The sequence below is a fragment of the Adiantum capillus-veneris genome, chromosome 4 (genome assembly GCF_014529385.1).
Source record: "Adiantum capillus-veneris isolate H3 chromosome 4, ASM1452938v2, whole genome shotgun sequence".
NCBI lineage: Eukaryota > Viridiplantae > Streptophyta > Polypodiopsida > Polypodiales > Pteridaceae > Adiantum > Adiantum capillus-veneris.
The window spans coordinates 3540360-3567575 of record NC_140934.1 but is presented as its reverse complement, the minus strand read 5'-3'; the positions used below and the strand labels follow the sequence as shown (position 1 = coordinate 3567575).

At 42.6% G+C, this 27216-nt stretch overlaps 1 protein-coding gene and 1 pseudogene across 3 annotated transcripts in view; one reads left to right on the top strand and one right to left on the bottom strand.

Moving 5' to 3' along the window:
- Window positions 1-20105, bottom strand: part of LOC147458629 (pre-mRNA-splicing factor ATP-dependent RNA helicase DEAH10-like) — a 46116-nt gene extending 26011 nt beyond the window's left edge. For all 3 annotated transcript variants that reach the window (XR_015187771.1, XR_015187770.1, XM_086510097.1), the window contains exons 1-2: window positions 19848-20105; window positions 19671-19751 (exon numbers count right to left, since the gene is read on the bottom strand). Coding sequence is in view for 1 of the 3 variants with exons in the window: in XM_086510097.1 (XP_086366223.1) it covers window positions 19671-19751; window positions 19848-19977 (211 nt within the window). In the remaining 2 variants the exon portion in view is untranslated. The remainder of the gene's footprint in view (window positions 1-19670; window positions 19752-19847) is intronic.
- Window positions 12327-14784, top strand: LOC147458630 (uncharacterized; annotated as a pseudogene).
- Window positions 20106-27216: the final 7111 nt, after the last annotated feature.

The following is a 27216-nucleotide window of genomic DNA, read 5'->3' as shown; positions in this document are numbered from 1 at the left end:
GAAATCGGGCCAGAACAGGTGTTTCTCAGCTTGGATTATGAGGGGCAGCTCGTAGGAGATCACAAGTTTTATTCCCTCTGTTAAAGAAAAAGGAAATACCGAAAGGGGCGCCAATTTTGGGGCCTACAAGTTGTCGGCGTCTGCTCGGGGCATTCTAGCTTCCGAGCCGTGTGTGTATTCAAGTGTTAATTCCCTTCGCAGGTTCTTTTCGCAAAGTGCTCTGTGTGTGTGTCTAAAGAAAAGAATTTCGGGTGAAAGCCAAAGCCTACCACCCCACGGGCCGGTTTGATGGTTCCGTTGCCGGGACATCAATCACTTTTTCCTCAAGAAGTGAGCCTCGGTTGTTTTGGGTAAAGACACAAAGTACAGAAACGCGGGATTACACTATATGGCCGACAAAGGGAAGGGCATTATGGAAGAGGGTTCCTCTTCAAAGGACAGGCAGGAGACTCCTATGGTCTTCGAGGATGGGGAGAGTTCACGGCCACGTCAGTCTATACCTCCTATCAATGTGAATGTCCCTCCAGTAGTACAGGGCTTTATGACTGGGCAACTTGAGGATGATACGTTCAGAACTCAGTTAGTTGCCGCGGTGAAAGTCTTTTCGTAGCTGGTGCAGAACCCAAGGTTTATGGAGTTCTTGCAAGCGCCACCAGTGCAACAGCAAAATAGGCAACCTACGCCGCGTACGGAGCTTGTTGAGGCTCAAGCCTAGGTACTTCATGCGGGCTCAGGAGGATAGGGAACACTCGCATGTTGTGGAGTGAAGGGCTCCAAAACAGGTTCCTCCCGTGCTTGAACAGGTGGCTAGAACGCCTATTCCACAGGTTATGCCAGTTCAGCCCACCACCTTTCAGAGCCAGCATGCTGTCTTGAATGGACAAGGAACTGGATACCAGGCTATGCACCCAGTTTTTCCACCACCCACGGTACATCCTGGGTATTTCGGGGGTGGATTAGTGTTCCAAAGTATGGCTGGTTATGCGTCTGGAAGTCAGCCGTACATGCCAAGAACAGTGTTTGGGGGTATGCAAGGCATCATGCCAAACCCCATGTATCGTAGTATCGGCATGCAGCATGGTTTTCAGAGCAACCACGGCCAGTTTGGGGTGCCACAGGGTCATTTTGGCATGGCTGGTTTTTCTGGACAGCAGCCAGATATCGCACCTCTGACGCAAAATGTGAATGGCAAGGATGTGCCGATCATGCCTACTACAGTGCCCTTGTTGCAGACCATTCCATATGACAACTTGGGGACACTGGAGAAGCCAAAATCTTACAAAGAAGGTAGTTCAACTGTAAAGTTCAGTACCTTTAGTGGCTTCGAGGATAAGACAAAGGCTCTCACTTTCCTCCAGCAGTTTGATACAGCTTATGCGGGAGGGAGTTTTACAGAGGCCTCGAAGGTCAGGAAAGCTGCCACTTTCTTAAAGGACAATGCGCTTACTTGGTGGATGACATTGTTAATGCAAGGACAGGCACCCGCCACTTGGGTTTACTTCAAGCAAATGTTTGCATCTGCTTGGCTGTCCAATGAATTTGAAGCCGACGTCATGACAGATTGGCACCAGCTTACTTCAGCTTCGTGCAAGAGCTTGCTGGAGTACAATAGGAGGTTTTGTAAAGCGTTACTCTCAGTGACCTCCTATAGATTTGTGCCATTGACAGAGCAGATAGAGATGTACTGTTGTGGGCTGCCTAAAGGGCTTCGCAATTACTGTACAAGAATAGAGTGGCTACCCTCACTCAGCTTATGGAAGTTGCGAACATTGGTCTTGCCTTGTTGAAAGGAGAGGACACTGGGTTTCCGAGCAACGACAAAGGAGGGCAGCAAAAGAAAAATTCAGCAAAGAAGCCCTTTGTGAAAACCGCTCCTAATGCTTCACAAGGGTCAGAAAAGGCCACCAAAGACAAGGATTCAGCCGGGACTTCTCGAGCGCAGGCAAAGAAACAAAAAGGAAGCCTTTTGTGCGCAAGTCGCTCGAGGAAAAGAAGGTTCTAATGGTTGAAAGCAAATGATTTATATGCGAGCAGCCTAGTCACTTTGCTACCAACTGTCCACAAAGGAAAAGACCAGCTGACTCAGAGGATAAAGAGGACCAGAAAGGCAAGAAGCCTAAACCCACAGCAGGTCTAGTGCAAGACATGGTGGGTGACAAGCCCAGTACAGATGCTAGTGAGTTATGCATGACATGGAGTAAAGTTAGGGATCAAACGGCACTCATCTTCTTTGATCCAGGTGCCAAAGACAACTTTATCTCACTAGAGTTAGCTATGAAGCTGGGCATCAAAGCTGAAGAGATGGGATACACAACGGAGGCAGGGTTGGCATGTCCTGGCTACTCAGAGTGTGTTACTCCCATCATTGGAAAGCTGCGTCTGCATATTCATTCGTATGTGGACACAAAAGAGTTCTACATCATGTCGCTGGAAGGATGTGATGCCTTGTTGGGGATCCCGTGGATGTTTCGAGTGCATGGAGTCTTGGATGCCTACAACAAAAAGATCACTGTACAGCATAGGGGCAAAACTCACATTTTGGATGTAAAGCTTAAACGAGAGTCAGTCCCTATTGTATCTGCTTCTGCTATCACTTCTATAATAAAGAATCATCTTTCTGTGTACTTGATTTTTGCACGTGATGTCTCAGATAGTGCTCAATCAAATTTATATGTGTTAGATAAAGAAAGGTCAGCATTTTTGCAAAAGTTTAGTGACTGTTTTTCTGATTCATTACCGCCACAATTGCCGGCAGAGAGACCTGAGGACCATCGAATAGATTTGGTGCCAAGGTGTAGCCCACCAAATAGACCTCCCTACAGGGTTAGCGTAGCGCAGTAGACAGAGATTATGGGCCAGGTTGAGGAATTATTAGAGAAGGGGCTGATTTAGCCTGGTTCTTCACCCTTTTGCTCCCCAGTGCTCCTAGTGCAGAAGAAGGATGGCTCATGGCGCATGTGTATTGATTACCGTGCGTTGAATAAGAATACCATCAAGAATAGGTTTCCTATTCCTAGGATTGATGATATTCTCGATCATTTAGAGGGTGCTGCAATTTTCAGCAGGATAGACCTTAAGAGTGGGTACCATCAGATTCATATAAGGCCAGAGGATGTGCACAAGACTGCGTTTAGAACGACATTTGGTCTTTATGAGTTTCTAGTGATGCCGTTTGGGCTAACTAATGCTCCTGCCACGTTCAACAGAATGATGGACCGGATTTTCCGCTCGCATCAAAAGTTTGTTGGGACTATTAGTGTATTCGAAGAATGAAGAGGAGCATAGGCGTCACTTGACCATTGTGTTCGAAGAGCTGCACAGTCACAGGTTACTTGTCAATCCTAAGAAAAGTGAATTCTTCTTAGAAGTGATCCACTAGACTTGAAGACTGTGCACGATGTCAGAAGCTTCTTGGGATTATATTCCTACTATAGAAGGTTTATCAGGAATTTTGCAGAGATAGCATCGCCTCTTCACACTTTGCAAAAGAAAGAGGTCACTTTCAGATGGACCCAAAAAGAGAATTCAGCTTTTAGTCTCTTAAAGGAAAAGTTGACTACAGATTCAGTAATTGTTTTACCACATCTCAGGAAGTCATTTGTGGTCCAGTGTGACGCGTGTGGCAGTAGCATCGGAGCAGTGCTAATGCAAGACGGACCGGTAGTAGCTTATGAAAGCCGAATTTTGCGAGGGCCAGAGAGGACTATGCGCTTTCTAGCTGGAATCACTACCTCTTAGGTACTGATTTTGTTGTCCAAACAAATCATCAGACCTTGAGATACTTCTGGACACAATCAAAGTTATCCGAAAAGCATATGCGATGGGCAAACATTCTTTCCATGTTCCACTTTCAGATTATGCATGTGGAAGGCAAGAAGAATGTTGTGGCTGATGCATTATCAAGAAAGCCACAAATTTCAGCTTTGTCAATTCCTTATCATCATGAGCTAGATGACATGAAGGAACACTATACTGTTGATGAAGATTTTGCAAGGATCTTTGAACAGTTACAAGAGGGGCAACATCATGAGTACTACCTCCTCAGAGATGGTTCTATGATGATGCATGGCAGACTTTGTGTCACAAGGCCACTACGACATAAGGTCATGGAAGAGAGTCATGTCCCACCGTATGCACGGCATCGTGGCATTGACGCGACAGTTAAAGCGGTAGAGACATTCTTCTATTGGCCTACCTCGAGGAGAGATGTGGATGCCTTTGTGCGAGCATGAATAATTTGCCAAAAGGTCAAGTTTTGCTTTCGAACTCTCGGGCCTCACTTGTCCTTGTCGTTCTGTTCTTTCCATGCCTTCTTAAGGCACTTCGCGGAGATATGCCCAGTTTCCCCGCATCCAAAGCACTTCCCCTCCTTGATATAGCGAGCCCTCTCTTGAGGAGTGAGCTTGGGTCGTGCATCCTTTTCTTTTTGTTCTGGGTTGCTCTTTCTCTTTCTAATTTCATTTTTCAAAGTCTGTTCGGCTCGTTCCGTCATGATCTCATCTATGGGGAGGTCAGACTGCCAGAGTGAATGGCAAAACCCTGTTTCGCATGACTCATCAACTCCTGAATGGAAGCTGACTTTTGTTCTAAGCAGTGATCTCGGATCTCTGTAGGAAGACCCAAGGTAAACAGCTCAATCTATTCTTTGAACGAGATCTTCTTATTAGAAGAGACGGGTAGAAAAGAGCTCCAGAATCTCTCGCAATAAGCATCCACTGTATCTTTCTTGGTCATCCGTAGATGGTTCCAAGCAGTTCGTATGTCGTGTTCATACTCTCAAGTCAGCCAAGAAGAAATAAAAAGCCTTTTGAATTTCAACCATTTAACTGGCGCTGTCTTGTTTAATAGAAGCGTGGACAACCAAGTTCGAGCATTCCCATTAAACTAAGAGGCAGCTCTCCGAATCTTAAGAGTGCTCTGAGTAACGCCCTCCTGAGAAACTATGTCAAACTGCTGTATAAAAGACAAAGCCTTCAAAGCATCTCTATAACCAGAAAAAGTGTCAAATTTAATTGATTGTCCACCTTTCTTAAACTCTCGAACTTTCTTGCTTTTGTCTTCCAGAAAGTCATATTGGTTGGCTTTATAAAAGCATTCTTCTTCTTTGCATAAAAGCTGTTGTCGTCACAGTCTGAACCATCTGAAGATGAGTCCTTTGTAGAATTGTCAACCACGGGGCGAGATTTAGACTTCTTTGCCTTTTTCTTGCCCTTTCCGAAGCTTTGCTTTTTGCTTCGCTTTTTGCCTTTTCTGTCTTCTTCACACGAGTCAGATGAGCTAGAAGAACTGTCAGAAGAAGAAGAAGAAGAAGAATTGGGTACTCCTTCAAATCGAACACGCTTCTTCTACTTTCTTGCCGATTCAAAGGTAGACTGACGACCCAAATAACCCGGGAAGTCAGCGCCTTTCTTTTGCTTTTTGTCGTGCTTTTTATCTTTGTTCTGCGTGTCAAAAAGTGAGCAATTCGTGCATCAACCACCTCTTCTAATTCTTGCTCTGTGTACATCCTCGGCGTAGGAGGTTTCTTGAGAGCCGATTTGAGGGGTGGCTCTATGGTCTGCCGCCACTATGTGTGCACCTCATCGAAAGAGGTCTCACTCATATATTTTGCAAAGTTTGGGTCCTTCGCAAAATTAAGCATCATCTTTGTTGCATCGCCGATCAATCATCGACGCTCCAGCTCTTCGAGCTCCACCTGAGTAGGCCGAGGCGGGCCATATTCCTCGCGTGAATCTTCGTTGTGATCTCTTCCCGCATCTCTGGATGCAGAGGAAGTCGATCGATCTCTACCTTCTGAAGCCATAAGTGCCGCATAAAAAGGATCAGATTTCCCGAAGGAGAGAAATCAATCGCGCTTTGATACCACTGTAGCAGCCTTGGACACTCCAAGTAGAGAATCTACTGCGACACCACAAACAATCACTTCAAAACAGTTCACAGTTCACAATTGATTCGATACTAGCCCAGCAGAGTTCCGTGCCTAGAGATATTGGCCCCAAAGACTGGCGCCCCTTTCAGTATTTCTTTTTGTATTAATCTGTGTTCAAAGTACAGAGTGCAGACAGACGCTCACTCTCAAACTCTGTGTCCAGATGCCCTCAGTTGTGAGGCCCTGCCCGCATATTTAAAGATAACAAGGGATGCTAAAACCAGAGCCCCAAAAGCTGGCAAAAGTTCAAAAGCTTGAGTATTTTTAAAAGCCTTTAAAAACTTTAAGCCTCTACTGCCTTGCGTAAAAATAAAGCAGCCACATTTGCGTAGAAAATAAAGCAGCCAAAACTGCCGCAAAAAGCCTGCCCGCCCCTGTACGGAATTCCGTAATATGCACCGCGTTTTGCGGAGCTGCCGTACAGTGACTGCACGTCAGCAATTCAGCAAGGCTGTATTTCCCTGCCACGTCAGCATTCTGAGGTGTGTGAGGGTCTAGTGGGCAGCCACATCACCAAGTTGTGACAGTGCAGCAGAGACTAGATTGATGAGAGCTTATGCGGCCTTGGGAGGCTTGGAGAGGATGTGTTCGCAGGTTCAGTTCCAGGAACCTCAGACAAACTTATGGCTCTTTGATACTTTAGTAGCCTCAGCTATGTTGTATGGGGTGCAAGTATGGGGACCTTCAGTAGGCCAGGATGGTTGGAGATGTATGGAGAGGCCCTTGGTATCTATGATCTCTCGACTGAATAGAGCCAAGGCCTCCGTACCTCACGCTATCATTCGAGCAGAGCTAGCTGTCCCCCTATGGAGATTGAGGCGCTTACCAGATACGTCTCCTTTGCGCACAACCTATGGGATACTACTAGAGACAGATATGCTAGATTGGCCCTTGAGTCTTCCAGACAGTTAGCTCTACAGGGGGACACTTCATGTTGGTATGCGCAGATGACATCATGGTTTCAGACGCATGGCTTCACCATAAACACAGGCTACCTCCTTTCCAATACTCTCTTCAGGCACCCTCTCTCTCTTACACGGGTGGAGATTATGTCACGAGGACGTGGCAAATGCTAACCTTAGTTGTTGGTTTCTTTCCAATGATTTTTGTTTAATTTTTGAGACCCTCTTTTTGAAGTTGCAAATGATCGGACATTGTATGGCCAATGTGAACGGTAGTTTCACCCGCAGACGGGAAGTTGGTCGGCACTAGAACTCGTAAAGTAAAAGGATATCTACGCTCAGTTCAAGATCATGTAGGTCCCCCCGTCCCACTTAGCAAGTTGGTGGATACTAGGAAGTGAACTCAATAAAGGTACAATGTCAAGGTGGGGTCACCAAAGGAAAGTACCCGACAGCTCGACTACATTGCATTTTTGGATGCGGTCCCAGTGGGCATTGATGGTCGGATGACCAATGGGAGTCCAACGGAAGCATCCCCTAAAATTTAGGAAACTGCTATTTTGGGCCACAAAATCTATTCGCGTTAGCTTCAGAATGACAAGGGAAACATTTTATTACTCTGCTGCAAAGTCAACTGATGCACCAATTGAGAGATTTTTAAGCAAGAAGCCCAATGCGGGGAAATTGCATGCATGAGTGCCAAGTGGCACTCTTTGGCCAAATTACCAAGTTTGGGAGAACAGAACTCGTAACTGACTTTTGGAGCAGTTTTGGAGGCTGATAATTGTGATTTTCAGCCATTTCTCTCCATTTTTGAGCTTCCCATAACTTCAACTAGGACCAAGGAGCTCATTTTCAACATTGGAAGGCGTCAAATGCGTCTTTACAGGGCTGTTTTGCTGCGTTTTCAGCTACGCAGGTTTTGGCAGCCATGGAAATCTTCCCCTTTTTGCATCTATTTGTTCACAGATGCATTACAGGTCAAGCGTAGAAGAGAGGGCGCTCGATTTATGCTGGGGGGATGCTTCATTGAGAGCTTGTCACAGGTTAAGAGCTATGGAGTGCTTCCTTTCCACTCTATGTACAGTGTGGTGCTAGGAGTGATGACCTGCACACTACACATTGCTCTCTCCCCCCCCCTACGTGCAGTTATGTGATGCCCCACAACAGGGCTCTTCATTTGACTGATGTACAGCTGTGTGGTTTCATGCTTTTGTGCTGAGGCAAGAACCTCCTTGAGCAGGAACTGGAGTAGCTAACTGCTACTCCAAAAGTAGGCACCGGTGAGGGTCATAACCTCACCAAACAGGTGCGTTTTCAGCGCTTTGTATGCGCTGTAATTTGACTGTTTTTCAGCCATACGGACGCCAGAACCATTGGGAACGGTGCCCCATTGGCAAAGGACAGTTCGGGGATTGTTTAGGGCTAAAAACAGGGCAAAAACCAGTAAATACAGCCTGCTGAATTTAGTGTTTTTGGGCAAGAATCAGAGGGTTTATGCCAATGGAAGTGAGTTCCAATAGGGGAATTGGTTTCGCGCAAGTTTTGGGGCTGTTATGCTGCCGAAATTTGGCCAAAACATATGGTATCTAGCTGGATACAAGTGAAGAATTCCCAGGACTCTACTTTGTAATTTACCCTCTCAAAGTATAAAGAAATACCGAAAGGGGCGCCAATTTTGGGGCCTATAGGTTGTCGACGTCTGCTCGGAGCATTCTAGCTTCCGAGCCATGTGCGTGCTTAAGTGTTAATTCCCATCGCAGGTTCCCTTTCCAAAGTGCTCTGTGTGTGTGTCTAAAGTAAAGTAAAGAATTTCGGATAAAAGCCAAAGCCTACCGCCCCACGGGCCGGTTTCAAATTACTAGACTCATTTGTCAGGACCTTATCCAACTGGACACCAGGAGTACATGGATAGATCCGCCTCAGGAGTTGGGCATGAAGATGGCTTTCTATAGAGAGCATCTTCTCCACCTCACAAGAGATGGGTTTGTGATTCGACCCAGCTACATGGACACACATATGTCTCATAGTTTTCTATAGAGAGCATCTTCTCCACCTCACAGGAGATGGGTTTGTGATTCGACCCAGCTACATGCACACATATGTCTCATGGTTTGCGTTGTGCCATTGGTCACATACGCACATCCTACATCAGCTCGAGATTGAGACTGGTAAATTCAAAGGAATACCAGCAAACAACAGGATATGCCGCTTAGCAAACAACAGGATATGCCGCTTATGCCAAATAGAGCCAGAGACATAGTTACATTACATATGTCACTGCAGAGTGTACTATGAGATACCCGGCCATTTCTACTACATTCAGAGAGGGTTTCAGTCCTTTATCTAGGGTCATGAGCTATGAGGACCAGAGATGTCTTGGACTATATCTACTTGAGTTACACAGACATAGAGACACTTTATTGGGGAGAGCTAGAGTGTAAGGTGCAACGGAATGAATGTTGTACTTTCTCAAGACGAGTGATCCATATTTTGCTCAAGGTTCCTTTTAGTTCTTATGGAAGGGAGAGCCTTCCGTTCTTAATGGAGAGTGCTATGATCACTAACAAAGTGAGTGGACACTGTGCGTGCAAGTGTATGAGACTGAGAGATAGAGAGAAGAGAGATACGACACCAGAGACGTTGTAAAACCCCTCTCCGAAGGCCCGACTCTCATCTACTCCTACTGCCAAAGGCCTGTTGTGCTCCTTGTTCATCTGCCAAAGAGTGCTAGCTTTGGTTTGCTTATATATTTTCTTACCCAAATTGCCCTACCTACTTTTGTTGGGAAGTCACTTAAATTAATAAGTGAAAAATGTCAAAAATAGGAAAAATAGGCTAAATGCACTGGAAAAATCCCCTAACTGATTCTAATGGATTCTTATGGGAATATTGATGATCATGCTGTGTGCAACCAGAGCATATGCATCTATACCAAGTGACTGGGCATGCACGGTCTACGAATAGACTCACAAAAGTGTCAGATCACTTCTAATCTACACTGACTGGACTTGACGGAAACCCTATTATGGTGTAGCTTGTCCACGGACACATAGGGTTGGATGTGTCACGTGACATCCCCTCCTTTATAAAGTGAGGTATTGGTACCGAGCTACATGGCTTCCTTGTAGTTGCCAACAACTCTGGATAATCCCTTCGTCTACCCACACCAATAGTTGCCACGGAGTTTCGAAAGGTTTCGTTCGAAACGAGTTTCAAAAGTTTCGAAACAGTTTCGTCCGCGAAAGAAACGTCAAAACAAAAGTTTCGTGTAAACTAAAGAAATGTACGTAAGTTTAAGTCGTATAAGCTGAGATCTATGTTTTAAGCATTACCTTACAATTAGACATGAAAAGAGAGAGAATAGGACTAACTTTCATCATTAGAACCAAGACAAAAGCTACATTCATGACTTTTTTATCATTTTAAAAAAGTTTTGTGTATGTGGCTGCTCCTAACGTTTCTGTCACAAAACGGGAGCGTACACGAGCACTGGAAAATCTGAAAATTAAAATACTTTGCAAATGTGAGAGAAGGGAGAAGATCGACACAGTATTGGGGACCAGAAGATGGGTTGGTCCCCTCCCGTTAAGAGTATTCTTTTATTCAAGGAGAATTCGTATACAAGCACGAGAACCCGAGGAAACCCCTCCGTTCTGTAATCTTAGACCTGAAGGTCGTTCCTTCCCGTAAGGGACTTAGGCACGAGGCTGTACTTTCCCGTAAAGGGACTTAGGCACGAAGCCGTACTTTCCCGTAAAGGAACTTAGACGTGAAGCCGTACTTCCCGTGAAGGGACTTAGGCACGAAGCCGTACTTTCCCGTAAAGGGACTTAGGCGTGAAGCCGTACTTCCCGTGAAGGGCCTTCCCGTAAGACGGGAGATTCCTGCAAAACAAACCACACAAACACATGACAACAATTCGTATGGCGAATCCACAATAGATACATGTCGCTCTTGCACGGGAAAAGCGACTTCCGTGCTTCGTAGTCTCGCGATCTCTTGCGGCAGAGTCTTCTCTTGCTGACGTTGGTACCCCCTTTGAGTGAGGGCATGTGGTGCTTTTATAGCTCCCTGGCCACGACACGAATAGCTGCTCGCGTAGAGATCACGGCCGTTTTGTTTTGTTTTATTTTGCTTTCTTTTTTTTTTTTTTTTTGCGTTGTTCTACCCGAAATAGGGAGAGAGAATTCGCTGGTTGGTTTTGTTGCTTTATCTTCTAAGTGGCTGCCCACTTATTAAGTGGGCGGCCGGCATATTTTAAAATTGGTCTGAACCTGCCCAAAAACTCAATAAAACCTTATAAGTTAAAACCAATGCATTTCACAACACTTCCCAGGCGTCCCTGGATGCAACCGCATGCACGAATGCAATGCAAACATAGATTCCTCGCGGGAAAGTGTCTGCCTTCCCGCGATTGTTCCTGCTTTTTGTAAAAAGCTTCATTGAACCCATCTTTATTCTTATGCTTGCGTTCTTACACGTATTTTCTTACTCAGTTCGGATTTCCTCCTTAGCCTACGGGATGCCCCCTTACCGATGCACCCGTCACCCATCATGTGACGCATCCGGGGCACTCATAACCCGGCCCTTTCCACCGAACTTACGGAAACTCCTTCACGATGTTTACCGTCACCCATCAAATGACACGTCAGAGTTTGTCCGTTCTTGATGGCAGTTCCTGAAGCTACAATCTTTTAACAGTTCTTAGTGCACATAATAAAATATCCTAAAAAAAAGATTAATCATTAAAAATAAGAAAATAGTCCAATTAGCAACAGTTTCACATTTGGTCAGGTTTTTAAATATTTTCACACTTGGTAATGTAAGTCATAAAGCGTAAGTATTTTATGCTGCTGGGTTCTCTTGCGCACACAGAAAACTCTCTTACACACACAGCGTAAGTTACTTCTCTCTCTCTCTCTCTCTCTCTCTCTCTCTCTCTCTCTCTCTCTCTCTCTCTCTCTCAGACACGCACGTGTTACTTTTCACTTTTCTTTCTATTCTTTGACAATCGACTTCTTTTTTACCCTTCTTAATACTCAATCTTACTTTATTGTTTTAAAGCAGCTATATGATATTATATATTAAAAAATACCTAGCACCTGCACGAAAGAAAACAAAAAAACACAAAACACTTCTAACTTTAAAAAAACAAATTTCATATAATCATGATTGATTCGTTACTGTAAAATATTGTTAAAATGTACCTGCACAGAGGAAAACATAAAACGTGAACATAACAAGCTAACACCAAATAGTATAACTGAAAAACAATATATAAAATACATTATAGCTTCATACACATGACAGTTAGCAACGTTCAAATACCACAAATGAAAGTCTCTATAAAAACCAATAGATTGGAATACAAAGCAAGTACACAAATGCACTACAATCTATCCAGTATCATGTGATGACTCTCTAGAGTCTCCATTCTCATCTATACATTCCTCTCTTTTGTCCCGTTAGCATTCTTTGTCTCTACTCACAGTATGCCTCATGCGAATGTTTTATGGCTGCATACCACCAAAAATTCAGCCTATGGTGGGTCAGCAGGTGAAAGCAAATGGACCTGTAAATTTTGCCACGAGGACTATGCAGGTGTGCTCAATCGAGTGAGAGCGCACTTTTCACATACATCTGGGTATGGTATTGGTGCATGCAAAGACGTACCAAAGCTGATTTTTGATGAGCTGAAGACATGGAAGTCGAGGGTGACAGGTATCCCACTTGCTGAACTTCCCGATTGGGAAAGTATTCATGATGCTTCTATGCATTCAAGCAGCAAGAGATCCCGCAATCAAGTTGATAGTGTCATTGATGATCCTATCCCAAATGTCAATGAGGCTTCTAGCGTCCCCCCGAAGAAGAAAACCAATGTGGATCTTTTCAAGAAGGGGCATGTACAAGCAGGGATGCAGAAAGCTGCCATGAAGACAGCAACAAGTGAGATCACGAAGTTGTTTATTCAATGTGGCCTCTCCTTCAACATTTTACGAACACCTCAATGGAAGAAGACTATGCGTGCCATTTCCCGCATCGGTTGCGAGTGGGAGGACCCCGCATATGAGACCATGCGCACGAAGGGTCTTCGAAAGGAGAAAGAAAATGTGGAAAGGCAGCTAGTCACCTTAACACCTACTTGGGAGAAGTATGGCTGCACTATCTTATCTGATGGCTAGTCGGATGTGCGAAAGAGGCAAGTTTACAACATCTTAGTATCCTCATGCAAAGGAACTAAGTTTCTTCGTTCCATTGATGCATCTACGCCTGGTCTTGTCATTACGGGTGAGTTCATTTGGACTCACATACGGAAAGCAATCATGGATGTCGGGCAAGATAATGTTGTGCAAGTTGTTACAGATAATGGGTCCAATTGTGTCTCCATGGGACGCACGCTTGAAGATGAGTTTCCAAAGATTGTTTGGACACCATGTGCTTCCCATAGTCTTGATCTTTTGATTGAAGATATTGGGAAGCTTGATTGGATCAACCAAACCTTTTTAGTTGCCAATAGCATGGTGAATTTTGTCACGAAGCGGCCGAAGATACTCAGCATATTCAGGGCACAAAGCGACTATGAGCTTCTAAAGCCTTCGAAGACACGGTTTGCATATATATTCATTGTCTTAGAGAGGGTTGCAAGAGTACGCTCAGCACTCTCACGAACGGTGATGTCTTGTGAGTGGGAAGCTTGGGATGAAAAGGAGACACCAAAGTCGCTTGCTTTTCGGCTTATGGTCTTCAATGAAATTTGGTGGCAAGATGTGGAGGCACTTGTGAAAGTGCTTAACCCTCTCTATAGTGTCATACAGCTAACAGATATGGAGGGCAGCACTATGGGTCTCTTGTATGAGTTTATGGACAAAATTGGGGAGTCTCTTGATGCATGTTCCTCTTTATCTGAAGAAAAGTAAGTAGCTAGTCTCTAATATTTGCATCAACTTTGACGTCTCTAAATCTGAATTTTTTTATGTTTTCTCTCTTAGAGTCGAAGCTATTAGAGAAATATGGAACGACCGATGGAATTGGTTCCATAAACCTATCCATGCTATTAGTCACATCCTACATCCTTTGTGGAGATCAGAAGAGCAATTCCTCAATGAGAAACTAGAGGAAGGATGGAGTGACTACATTAACCTTTTGGTTGGTGATGATGTTGGTATGGTAAAGAAGCTAGAGGATCAGCTTCTTTCCTATCGGAATGGCACTAACATGTTTGGTAAGCCTACTGCGCTACTCCGAGAGACTCAACTTCAACCAGTATCTTGGTGGGAGAAGTATGGCATTGCTACTCCTGAGTTGGTACGTATGAGGGAACATCTAAGTATAAGTTCATGCCAACTCACTAACTACCTGAATTGAGTCTTTGACTTCTATTGATCTTTTGTCTTTGCTCTTATATAGAGACGCATTGCCATGAGAGTTCTCTCGCAAGACTCTAGCTCTGGCCCTTGTGAGAGAAACTAGAGTACTTGGGCACTTTTTCATACGAAGAAGAGAAACCGGCTTTCCACCCAACAATTGGAAAGACTTGTGTTTTGTCATTGCAATCTACGTTTATTGGAGCAAAAGGGATATCAGATAGAGCCTCAGCAGGTTAACCCAGATGCAATCGACATCAACAAATGTAAGGAGGTACCAGAGATTCCTCAAGAGGAGAGGGACATTTATGCCATGTTATATGAGGAGCTTTCAACCCCTACTCATATTACACGATCTCAAACAGCTACTAGTAGAGCCCAGACAGCTACTACTAGTCTTGCACCGCAAGAGGCCTTTCATGAATCTTCAGCCAGTGATAATGAGGATTCTAAAAATGAGGATGAGGAGGAGGAGGAGGTGGGGGAGGAAGAGGAGAATCTGACAGTTGATCTTGTTTGATTTGTTGCTCGTAGAGCTCATGTTAGATGTAAACCTTGAAGCCTCTTGTTCTTTGTGTCGGTCCTAAAATCGTCAATGTCATGAATGTAGCTCCTGTCTTGGTTCTAATGATGAAAGTTAGTCCTATTCTCCCTCTTTTTCATGTCTAATTGTAAGGTAATGCTTAAAACATAGATCTCAACTTATACCACTTAAACTTACGTACATTTCTTTAGTTTGCACGAAACTTCTGTTTTGGCGTTTCTTTCTCGGACGAAACCGTTTCGAAACTTTTGAAACTCGTTTCGAACGAAACGTTTCGAAACTCCGTGGCAACTATGTTTCTGACCCTTCCCCATCTACGACACCGATTGCACTAACTCCTATGGAGGCTTTCGACAAGAGGATGATGGACAAGAAGTTAGAAGACAAAGCAAGAGATGTCGAACGAGAAGCAGAAAGAAGAAGACATGGCAGCCATAGAGCGTAACTACACAGAAAGAATGGCAGCCCTAGATCGCGAGAACAAAGTAATAAGGCAAGAGATGTTGCGACTCTTTTCTCAAATGCAGGCACAGATGCAACAAGATCGGGAAAAGGAGACTCTCTCAGTCTCTTCTTCTCCCAAGCAGGATACATAGGATTTGCATGATTGTGTGAAGCATGATAATGATTTGATTGACAATGATTTGCATGATGATTTGAATGACAATGATAAGCATGATGATTTGGATGCCAATGATTTGCCTGATGATTTGGATGACAATGACAAGCATGATGATTTGCATGATCAAGATGTGATTTCTCACAAACATGATGATTTGCATGATCAAGATGTGATTTCTCCCAAGCATGATGAGCTGCATGAAGATGACGTGATTGTCCAGAAGGATGATGTGTTAGTGGATGCTTTTCCTAGCGAAACTAACCTCGTTGTCGATTCGATCAATCACGAAGATCTGATCTTGGCTTTCAAGTCGAGGTCCAAAGAACCCCCACAGGACGATTCGATCATTCAAGAAGAACCGATCTTGGCTCTCGAGCCTTGGTCCAAAGAACCATCACAGGAAGTATTGTGTGTTCGCATGATTGATACGCACGCATTGTTCGAGTGTTTCATTCGTGACGGTTTCCTGTATTTTAGTCAGCATCGTTATGTGATCCCTTTTCCTAGGCATGACATATTGTATGTTGAGCACGTTTCTCTCATGGATGAGCACGAATGTATGCGGATTGTTCATGAAAAGTTTGTATGTCAGGAAGTCACATTCCATGTCTCTCCCTTGGCATGACACAGTTTCCGACAAAGCACATGATCGTATGAGCACCAAGAATGGGCATTTTCATTGTGATTTGCCACAGTTGATTGATTTCGATCAAACAGAAAAGATTCGATCTCATTGTTTGCATGTGTTTGATGAACGGGTTGTCACTCCATCTCTATGTTCATCAACATTGCATACACAGTCTTTGAGAAAGACAAGATTTTTTTCCTTCACTTTACATGGTTTTGTGTTGGAGATGGTTTCACGAATTTTCAGTCATGGAGATTCTTGAAGACGAAAGAAGCAGATCTCTAGACGAAGTTGAAGCATCGAGGGAGCCACAGAAGACTGTGTCACTTTCGGCGCGGCCCAAAGAAGCAAGCGTTGCAGACATTTATGAAGTTCAAGTACCGCGCGACCCACACATCAGAGTGGGCCGGCGATTCCGGATGCTGTTGGCGATCTCCCTCGACGCCATACAGTTCAGTACCAGTACCTCACTTTGAAAAGGAGGGAATGTCACATGACACATCCCAACCTTATGTGTCCATGGACAAGCTACACCACAACACGGTTTAGTCAGTCTAGTCAGTTTAGATTAGCAGTGATCTGGCACTTTTGTGAGTCTATTCGTAGATCGTGCATGCCCACTCACTGAGTGTAGATGCATATCCTCCGGTTGCACACAACATGATCATCAATATTCCCTTTAGAATTCATCAGATTCAGTCAGGGGAATCTTCCAGTGCATTTAGCCTATTTTCCTATTTTTGGTTATTTTCACTTATTATTTTTAAGTGACTTTCCAACAAAAGTAGGTAGGGTAATTTTGCTAAGTTAATATATAAGCAAACCCAAACTAGCACTTTCTGGCAGAAGAGGCAGCAAGAGCTTCCCGCTCAACAGGCAACTTCTCAGCAGTACCCCCCCTCTCAGCACCCTAGCGTTTCCAACCCTAGGCCATCCTTGGCGTTTTTCCCGCGACCAACCACCCTCAACCCTTAGCGTTTTTCAGCATTCACTAACGCTATGCAACATCAGCAGTTCCAACGTTTTCCAACCTCAGCAGATACATCACCAGCCAGCGTTTTTCTTGCAAAAATGCCAGCATCACTTGCAGATCTCAACGTTTTTCAGCCTTGACAAAAACGCAGATTTTCAGCCCTTGACAAACGCAGATTTTCAGCAGATGAACAGTAGCAGATCAGCCCCAAGATGGTTGCAGATGTTCCCCCATTTTCAGCCATTAAAACGCAACCAAAACAGTCATTTTCAGCCACCGAAACAGTCCCGAATTTCAGCAGTTAGAAGATCTCAGATTTCAGCCATCAAGTCACCGTCGTCATCATCGGCATAGTCCCATTGCATCAGTCCATTGTATATGCATTGTACACCTTCGTGCAATCAAAGTAGACCGCTCTCGCCGACGAGAGTGGGGCCTTCGGGGGAGGGTTTTACAACCTCTCGGGTGTCGTTATCTCTTCTCTCTCCTTCTCTCAGTCTCATTCACTTGCATGCACAATATCCACTCACTTTGTTCGTGATCATAGCACTCTACAAGACGGAAGGCTCTCTCCTTCCCTAAGAACTAAAAGGAACCTTGAGCAATAAAGATCACTAATCTTGAGAAAATACAACATTCATTCAGCTGCACCTTACATGTAGGTGAAAAACGCCACGAGAGAGAGAGAGAGAGAGAGAGAGAGAGAGAGAGAGATGGTGAGCAAAAACGCGAGAGGATGAGACCACACACTGCAAAACGCTAGCAATGAGAAAACGCTAGAGAGAGAGTGTGTCCAAACGTTGGAGCTCTGCAATGATCACAACATGCCAAAATGTTGTACATATAGGCAAATAGGAAATTTGCCCTACCTACTACCAAAAACCCACGATCCTCACAAATGGCCCTAAAATGCTAATAAATATGTAAACTCGCTAAAAATGACCTGACACACGTATTTAGTAGCAGAACTGCAAAACACTCAAGACTCTCACCCCGGAAAACCCTAGGAACGGGGTCCCGCCTCATGGCAGCCTAGAGGTGAGCAACATCGTGGAGAGCATTGCTGAGAACAAGTATGTTCATTGTCTACCTCGGATACAGCCGAGCACAGCCACAAAACAGCCCCCAGGGCCCACTCCCTAATCTACTCATGGGCAATACTCGAGCCACCACCAAACAGGAATCTGAACTCTCTCTCTCTCTCTCTCTCTCTCTCTCTCTCTCTCTCTCTCTCTCTCTCTCTCTCTCTCTCTCTCTCTCTCTCTCGTCACCACACCTTTCGTCGAACTTTGACAGATCCCATGAGTGGTTCATGTCCACTATTATTTGTGGATGCGAATGGTGAATCATATATAAATTCCATCGCAATATTTCACAAGAAGCACTTAGTTTTCAAGTATTTTATTGGTCCATGGCAGCTAGGTGTACCAAAAAATGCCATAGTCTTCAATGCGCGGTAGAAAAATGTTGATGCAAACATCTGCTAGGGAGTGGCTTTTGCAGTCCTGATGATGAATCCAATGCTTATCATTACAAATGCAAGGGGATTTTGAAAAGCACTAGAGCAATAACGAATCTGGACAGAATTTGCATCAAAAGAGGGTCAATTTTGAAGAGGAGGGGTAGATCTGTGGGTAGACCTGTGCAAACTCGCATCTGCACAACGGCTGCAAAACAAATGCAGATTTGACGCGATTTCTCACAAGAAAAGTCCACAAAAAGCGGCTCCAATGACAAGGAAAAAGGTCCCAAACAACTGGTAATGGACCAAAGTCATGAATGGACAAAAATGCATATGCAGGGCCACTCTGGCCTACAACCATGACATGGAACCAAGGATGCCGCCTTCTAGTGATGAACAACTCCAACATGAGACAAGGGGGAACCACCTTAGGGCAGAAGCAGCAGCTCTCCCCTGACTGTTAGAGCAGCATCAAGCATAGACCATACAAAGCATATCATACGAATGAGTGTTAATCATGACTGCCCTAAAGGAAAAAAGGAAGCCAAATATCATTTATATGAATCGTATTGTACAAACTTACGAAAAAATCATGCCCCAAGCCATGTTTTTTATATATCCAGCAATTGGTTGGGTTTGGCCTCATTGGCTGCTGAGTCCTGGCAAACTCTCAACCACTCTCTTTGAGCCTGCATCCAGCATAGATTAAGGTGCCCACCTGCTATTCCATGTTGAGATCCATGATTGTCGTTCCCCACTTCAAGCATGTCCTTCGAGCTCACCATCGCCACTTCCAGAGCAAAAACAAAAAGCCCAGTATCTTTCCCTACTCTAAAATTTGCATATCAGGGTAAACAATCACCTCAAACCATGAAGTGTCACCACTATAGGTCTTGAAATGGATGCCGCCATCTTGATAAGGCTCCATCAAGCAAAGAAAGATATCTAACTATCCAACAATGAAAGCTCGAGTAAAATCCCAGTACGCAAGAAGCTTTGAAAGCATATTTGAACTAGTTAATCACAGAATGTGGTAATTAGGGCATAAATCACAAGCGTCAAGAGACTCCCATACACTCTAGGATCTCTTCGAGCCTGTTCCCTTCATTATTGGGCAAAGACCACAGCATCTCAGGACAGAGAGACTATAGTACAATTCTGCACACGTGAAAGCTACTGAGTGCTTAAGACACATGGCTTCTAGTGATTTCTCAAACGTATATATTGATAAAAATGCACCTACGTGTAGTTTTGCCGCTGCCAGTTTCTCCAATCACCACAAGAGTATCGTTCTTCAAGACTTCCTCAACTAACTTTTTCTCAGCTGAAGAAGGCAAAAAGGGAACTAATGAGATCTTTTCTTTGCACAGCCCTAGAGGACACTCTGAGTAGACTCAAAAAAAGTGGCAGATGAAGGTACCTGATGCAATGGGTAGCGCTCTTCTTTGCTCCTGAATATCTTGCCTGGCAGGCCGCTTCCTGCTACTGCTACCCTTCGAATGGTAGGACATAGTGCAGTGTGGGCTGTTGTTGTTCGGGAAGGACGGCATTTGTCACAATTCCTCTTGACTGCCTTCTGTAGCTTCTGCGAGTCCTTTAAGCCCACTAGTGACTAGTGATGATCGTCGTGCTTGGCCTGTTAGGACGTCAAGGCCGTTTGAATCCCTGCTACGTCCAAAACTTAAAGGGCAAATTACCAAAATACCCCTGTAATTTGTGGAGATTCCCAAAATACCCCTAAAATTCCTAAAATACCCTTTCTCCATTTTGGGTGATTGCTGTAGAGTTTTTGTTTTTGACTGCTTAACACATAATTTCTCATGAATTAGTTGACAGAAAAGGGCAATTATGTCTAAAAATAATGAAGCAATTCATCTCTAAAGCTTACATAACAAGCTTAAATTCTGGTTTTAGCCTCTTACAATGATCGACAATCAATCTTCTTATGAAAAGCTCCCAAAAAAAATTTCTTTGAAGATGTTTAATCTTACAACCGGGGATATTTTGGGAATTTTTTATAATTTGAAGGGCAAGTTCTGACAAAATATGGGGGTATTTTGAAAAAAAAAATTGAGGGGTAATTCCCAAAATACCCCTCAAATTTCAAAATTTCCCAAAATCTTGTCATAAATTCCCAAAATGCCCTTCAAATTTTCCTAAATTCCCAAAATACCCCTAGTTATGAGATTAAATATCTCTAAAGATAAAAAAAATTGTAGCTTTCCATAAGAAGACTAATTGTCTGTCAATACAAGATGCTAAAACTAGAATTTGAGTTGGTTATGTAGGCTTTGGAGATGAATTGCTTCATTATTTTTAGACATAATTGCCTTTTTTTGCCAGATAATTTGTGACAAATGACATGCTAAGCACACAAAAATGGATCTCACTTGTCAAAAATGAATAAAAGTTAAAATATTATTGAAATTTGAAGGGTATTTTGGTAATTTTCCCTTGGAAATTAGATCAATATTCTTTTCATTGAAATTGTTGTTATTTTCATTCCTTCAAATTAAATCAATCAATAATTGAATCAAAACATTACCCTAAACTTAGTACTTTGTAACTTTTTGGTGCAACATGTTGTTGTGATCTCTTCTCCCAAGCCACGAAGAGTGTGCACATTAGACACTAAGTCGATGCGTGTTGCTTAAGTACATTAGGCACCAAGCCAATGAGCGTTGTGTAAGCCTTGAAAGACTCTATAAAGGGACTTTTAATATCATTGCAACTATGGGAAATTCACACTAGTTTATTTGCATGGGTCTCGTGCCTTGTGTGTTTAAATTGAAACATTTGGTCATTTGTACATGTTGAGGCTTCCATTTAGATTTAGAAAGGTCGATATTAGGCCTATCAAAGTATACACATAAAACTAATGTCTTGTCATCAAAGCTAAAATCATTGAGCAATAAGATTTATTTTTTGTGAGATCATTGGAGTTTGCCATTACACTATATTGATACGAGATTGAGAAGTTTTTTGGAAATAGGTTTGCAGGGGAAAACGCATAGCTTGGAGAAGATGAAGAAGCTAAAGACACATAAGAGAGAGTATATTGCTTCAACGGTCCTAAGTGTGTTCACACACATCACTACCACATGTGTATGGTAACAACTTCCCTCTAAGAGTGATGCGGTGGACAGGAGTTGGCACATAGTGTATAGGGAAGTGCCATGCCCTGAGTGCATGATCAATCCATACATGGAAGCAAGCCCAAAGCTTTGCGGAAAGCTTCGAACTTCTCATGAGGCATTGCCTTCGTGAACATACCTGCAAGGTTGTCCTGTGTCGACACATGAGCCAAGCTGATCCCTCCTACTGAGAGTCTCTCTCTGACATAGTGATAATGCACCTCAATGTGCCTTATGCGAGAATGAAAAACAAGGTTCCTCGCAATTGCCAATGCGCTCTGGCTGTCAGTGTAGATGATGTTGACCTATCCAACAAGTCTTGAGCTCCATACCTCATACTCAACAGAGATGAGAGGACTTCAAAGGAGAGCTATCCTTTGTAAGGAGGTGGGCTATGGCAATGAGTGCAAAGAAAATTTAGGTTCTAGTTGATGCAACATCTTAATTTTCAAAGAAGGTTACATATATTTGGATGTCAAAACATCAACATAATTTCCTAAAGGATGCAAAATTATCAATAAATATTTGATTCATGTTCAGAGTGGAAACTTGTATGGCCAAGAAAACCGGATTTTTTTATGAGGTTTCCAATAAGGTCAATAAATATGAAAGTGTTGTTGTGGGATGCCATGGTAGAGGATTATTGATGGTTATGATGCTCATTGTTGTTAAGGGCTATATAAGGGGAAAAAATTTTGCTTGTATGCAAAAGTGAATGTGAGTTGTGTGTTGTTTAAAGAGCCAAGGGCTTCAAGACTAAGCATGCCATAAAGATAGAGCTCATCTTTGTAAAATATATAACTTTAAAAAGTGGCAAGATAGTTCTCAAGATAGGCATTTTATGATATATCCACTCAAGTAGACATAAAGATAGTTTATGAGTCCGATGTCGTTATGAGAGCAGCGTTAGTTTCCCGTTTGTACATGTATGTGTGGAATTGATGTAAGTGATTTCAAATTAAATAAGGATGTGTTTTGATTAAAAGATGAACACACACACAAAGTGAGAAGAAGAAGAAGAGAGAAAGATAGACTTCATGCACCTAGTAATTAGGCTCTTGAAGCAAGCAATATCTCGTCTCTATCTCGTATACATAGTCCACACAACAACAACAAGCAACCATAGCCATTAACCTATTTAACACACACACACAAAATAAGTATACATCTTATGCAGTGATATAGCTAGTACTAAATAGTTAAACATCTTATGTTGTGGTATAGCTAGTATTAAATTATTAAAATAGCAATTGCAAGTCTAAATTGGCTAATTCCCATACATATGTATACAAAACAAAATGTCAATAATTATCTCTCCGACCTTACTCAATCTTGTTGTTGTGCTTAGGAAGCAACATCATTCCAGATATGAGAGAGAGGGAGAGAAGAAAGGGAGTTTTGTTGACGCAATAAATAGGACTTTGAGGTAATATACGAGGTAGAGTATTAACATGAACCTGCACTCAGCAACACATAAAAACAACAATTTATATATTCTACATGTGTATACTACATGCCTCATGTGTGCATGCATATCATTAGCTATACTAAATGATTAAACGGTTGTTGAAAGCCCAATTTAACTTTCTCGGGACTTACTCTCCTTGCACATGCATTAAAAAAACCATAAGATAAATAGTTATCTCACATGATTACATGCACTCTCTTTCTCTCACACTCCTACTGTATTATTCAAGAAACAAAATCTGCTTGAAGAGTGGAGACTTATGAGATAAGACTATGGCTATTGTACTAATCAAACTATGATTACCATACTAGAACTTGAGTTCAAAGACAATAAAGTTAAATGGTTCTTATCTCCCATTAGTCTTTTTTTGAGGGTCTAGATGCTAAATTAAGAGAATGGGGATGGAGAATTGTTGGCTAAGAAAATGAAGAATCTCTAAAGCCTACCAACAAAGATGATAACGATGTTGATAAAAAAGCTTAATCAAGCAGGTTTGTTAATGAAATGTCCATGAGTACATTGATTGCTAGGTCATGCTTTGTCATGTAGCATGTAAAGGTGCTTGTGGTCCACGCCTACTAGTGGTTGTAGAGCTCAACCGTGCACAACGAGCATGCAGCCAAAGAATGCATTTTTGAATGTGTACCTGGGATCAAACTGCCTATGGGTACTCAGGCTAGTGTGGACAGGTAGGCCACCACTATATAGAAATGCATTGAGTTATTATCCTCATCATATCATATGATGCATGTCATGTGTGGTGCTTAGAGCACTCTCTAGCCCTCTGTGCTTGGGTGATAAACTTGAGCTCCTTACCTTCCATGTCATAAAATATAATATCTAACTTTACCAAATGATTTTCTCATATTAAATCGATCAATTAATATGGGAAGATAAAAGGGGAACAAGAGTTAAGATATAGATATGTGCTTCTAGACCTATCTCAACAGGGGACCAAAAGGAGAAATGGTTGCATCTCTATAGAGGTCCAAAAGGAGACGGTCTACCAAAGAGTAATGTGTAATAAGTGCTTCTAGATTTACCTCAACAAGGGACCAAGAGGAGAGATGGTTACATCTCAATAGGGGTCCAAAAGAAGGTAGTCTATCAAAGAGCAACGTGCATCTAATGGAGCTTAAAAGACCTTAGGGTTAGCTTCATTAAAGACCTCCAAAAGTTAGTGTTAAAAAGTCCTTTGACCTTAAGCAAGCTAGGACTGACTTTGAGATGTGAATCCTACCCAAGCATGAGGTGCTTGTCGGCTTGCTAAAGTGCTTAAAGTGTTTGTGGGAACCTTGCCCAAGCTTGAGGTGATTCTCATGTTTAAATGACTAAGGTTCTCGAAGTGTTCAATTCAAAGATAAACTCTCAAGAGGCATAAATGGTTTCCATGCTTAATTGACTAAGTGTTTGAAGTGTTCAATTCAAACCAAATGACTTAAGAAGCATAAAAGACATATGTCAAAATCCTCCACATGTGGCCCTCATGATGTGCTTGAATCCTATTGGACATGCTTTAAAGGGGTCCAATGAGAATTAAGATGCATAAAAATAAATAATTGTTTGGGGCTTCCATCGTTGCATAGCTCCAATGACCAACATAATTATCAATCCGGAGGGATGAGCTACTCGACTAGGGCATGGAAACACTCACACGATTAGTGAACTAATCATGGCAACACAAATGGGGACTCTATGCTGTGAGCTCCTTGGCCTATGGAGGAGCTAAGCCACAATGATGAGAAATCTCCACATCCACTTCTCTTCACCTCTAATCAACCCAATCACACACACTAACGATTCCAAGACGCACACAACACTAATCCTATCATGCAACACACTAATCATGACCACACACACACATAGATCTATCGAGCACCACATTTCAATCAAACCTACATGTACACACAAGCAAAAAAGGACAATTACAGAAGATTAGAGCGGGATTAACCACTAATTAGTTAAGATATAGCTAATCTAAGCATCAATAGCAATCATAAGAAGTATGAGAGAGGCATAGTGAAAGAGAATTAAGCATTGATTAGTGTTAACCAAGTCACATGAGCAAGGAGAAGCTCAAGGACTCCATAGCCACACACCTCAAGAGCTCTCACCAAAGAGTGCTCTCAACAAATGAGCTTGAGACCCTAATTTCTTTTACACACTGCCTTATATACCTCGGGTAAAAATATGCAATGTCGAGGTGCCCAAGGCCTTTAGGGCTCCACCACTTACTAAATATGCCACCTATGTACACTAACTGACCTATTCTTTACAGCTTGGAACTCCCATTGAGGCCGTAACGCATTAAAATATTACAATGGCTTGAAATAAATCGGGAATTTACAATACATGACCATTTTGGAAAAATGTGGAAAATGTGTAACTCCAATCTTTACTGCTTCTTCATCACAAAAACAGTCCAATAGATAAAGCAGGTTTGCTGTCACTTCCCACCCTTGCAAATTCGATATGATAAACCATTGGTAGTATACTCCGATGCCTCCAAGGAAGCCTCGGGAGGAATACTGCGTGAAGATACTGAAAATGGTCCTATCATCTGCCGATGGGCATCGAGACGCTTTAAAGACCCCAAAGTAAAATATCACTCTATTCAGAGAGAGCTACTAGCAGGAGTTAACTCTGTGTTGGCCTTTCGCTTGTTTTTAATGGGAGCACCTTTCACACTTCGAAGTGACCTCAAGCATTTTGGTAAATTCTTGGAGGAAAAGAATGCTGGCAAAGTGGGAAATACGCGTATTTTTCGATGGTCATAAAAGATTAGTCACTTCAACATCTCCTACGAACATGTGCCAGGCCACAAAAACAATATTGTTGATTTACTCTCTCGCATCAAAAAAAGGGAGAAATAAATAAAGCACCTTTTACTGTACAACCCACTATAAAGCACCTTTTATTGTACAGCCCACTATAAAGCACCTTTTACTGTACAATCCACTATGTGTCTCTAGATAAGAATTGTATTCCACCTACCGCAAAATATCGGTACCACCTTTTACTGTACAGTCCACTATGTGTCTCCAGATAACAATTGTATTCCACCTACCGCACATAAGATCGGTACCCTTTTTTCCACGCGTCGAAAGATGCCTATCCCTTTTCTTGTATATAAGAAAGAAAAACGTTCGTAGAAGGGGAAGATTAGAAGCCTTCTATCTCTTGTATCCTTAAAGCTCTCCCACAAGTTATCTCTAGCTCTTACCCTGTAACTTTGAGCAATCTATGCTATGAATTCATTCCACTTCTAAAGGTTGTTCTGTTGTGTTTGCATCTATTCATTCTGTCTTTACCACCTACTGGAGAGGTCTAAAGGTTGTTCTGTTGTGTTTGCATCTATTCATTCTGTCTTTACCACTTGCTGGAGAGGTCTGTTTCATCTGTATTGATGATACAAGCATGGGGACTCTACCTGAGATGGTGGAATGGACGGAAGTTCAGTTTCTTGAAGAATGGAAATTGAATATAGTTAAAACTTTTATGAATGAAGTACAACACCCTGAGCCTATGAAGATAGAAAGATTGGGCTCAACTGATCAATACAAAATTTTGGGAAGATCAAAATCCAAAAAGGAGCTTGCTTTTGTTCTGGCACCCCCACAGTATAGCACTGCATCAACCAGCTCTGCAGTCTCTTCGAGTCAATCTCGTCCTGTATACATCCCTAGACCTATAAGAATTTTGAAGGTCTCTTCAGATGCAAACTCTGTAATCGGATAATAGCAACTAATTTTACTATTAATGAAATCAAATGTCTCACTAAGGAAGCCATCAATGATAAGGATATGTCTATCAGTCAATCTTATATCCTTCCTTCTCCGAATTCTTGACTGCAACCAATCAAAGCTGCATCAAATTGGCATACTAATGCTATCAAAGAATTGGATGTCCTACAATATCAAGTATTATCTAAATTGGCAGCTTTCAGTTTTCCAATTCCTCTAGCAAAACAGATCTTTATTCCTGAATCAAAGATGCCACAACAATCTGTCACATTACTTTTGGAGGAACTAGCCAAGATAAAACATTCCCTAGAATGTTTTGCGCACTCCAGAAGGATGCAATTATTGAGTCTGTTGCTCAATTCCCAGCCCATATGTCTCCATTTTTAGATGAAGATTTAGCTGACGGCTTCAATCCTAATCTTTGTTGGGGAAAAATGCACAGAT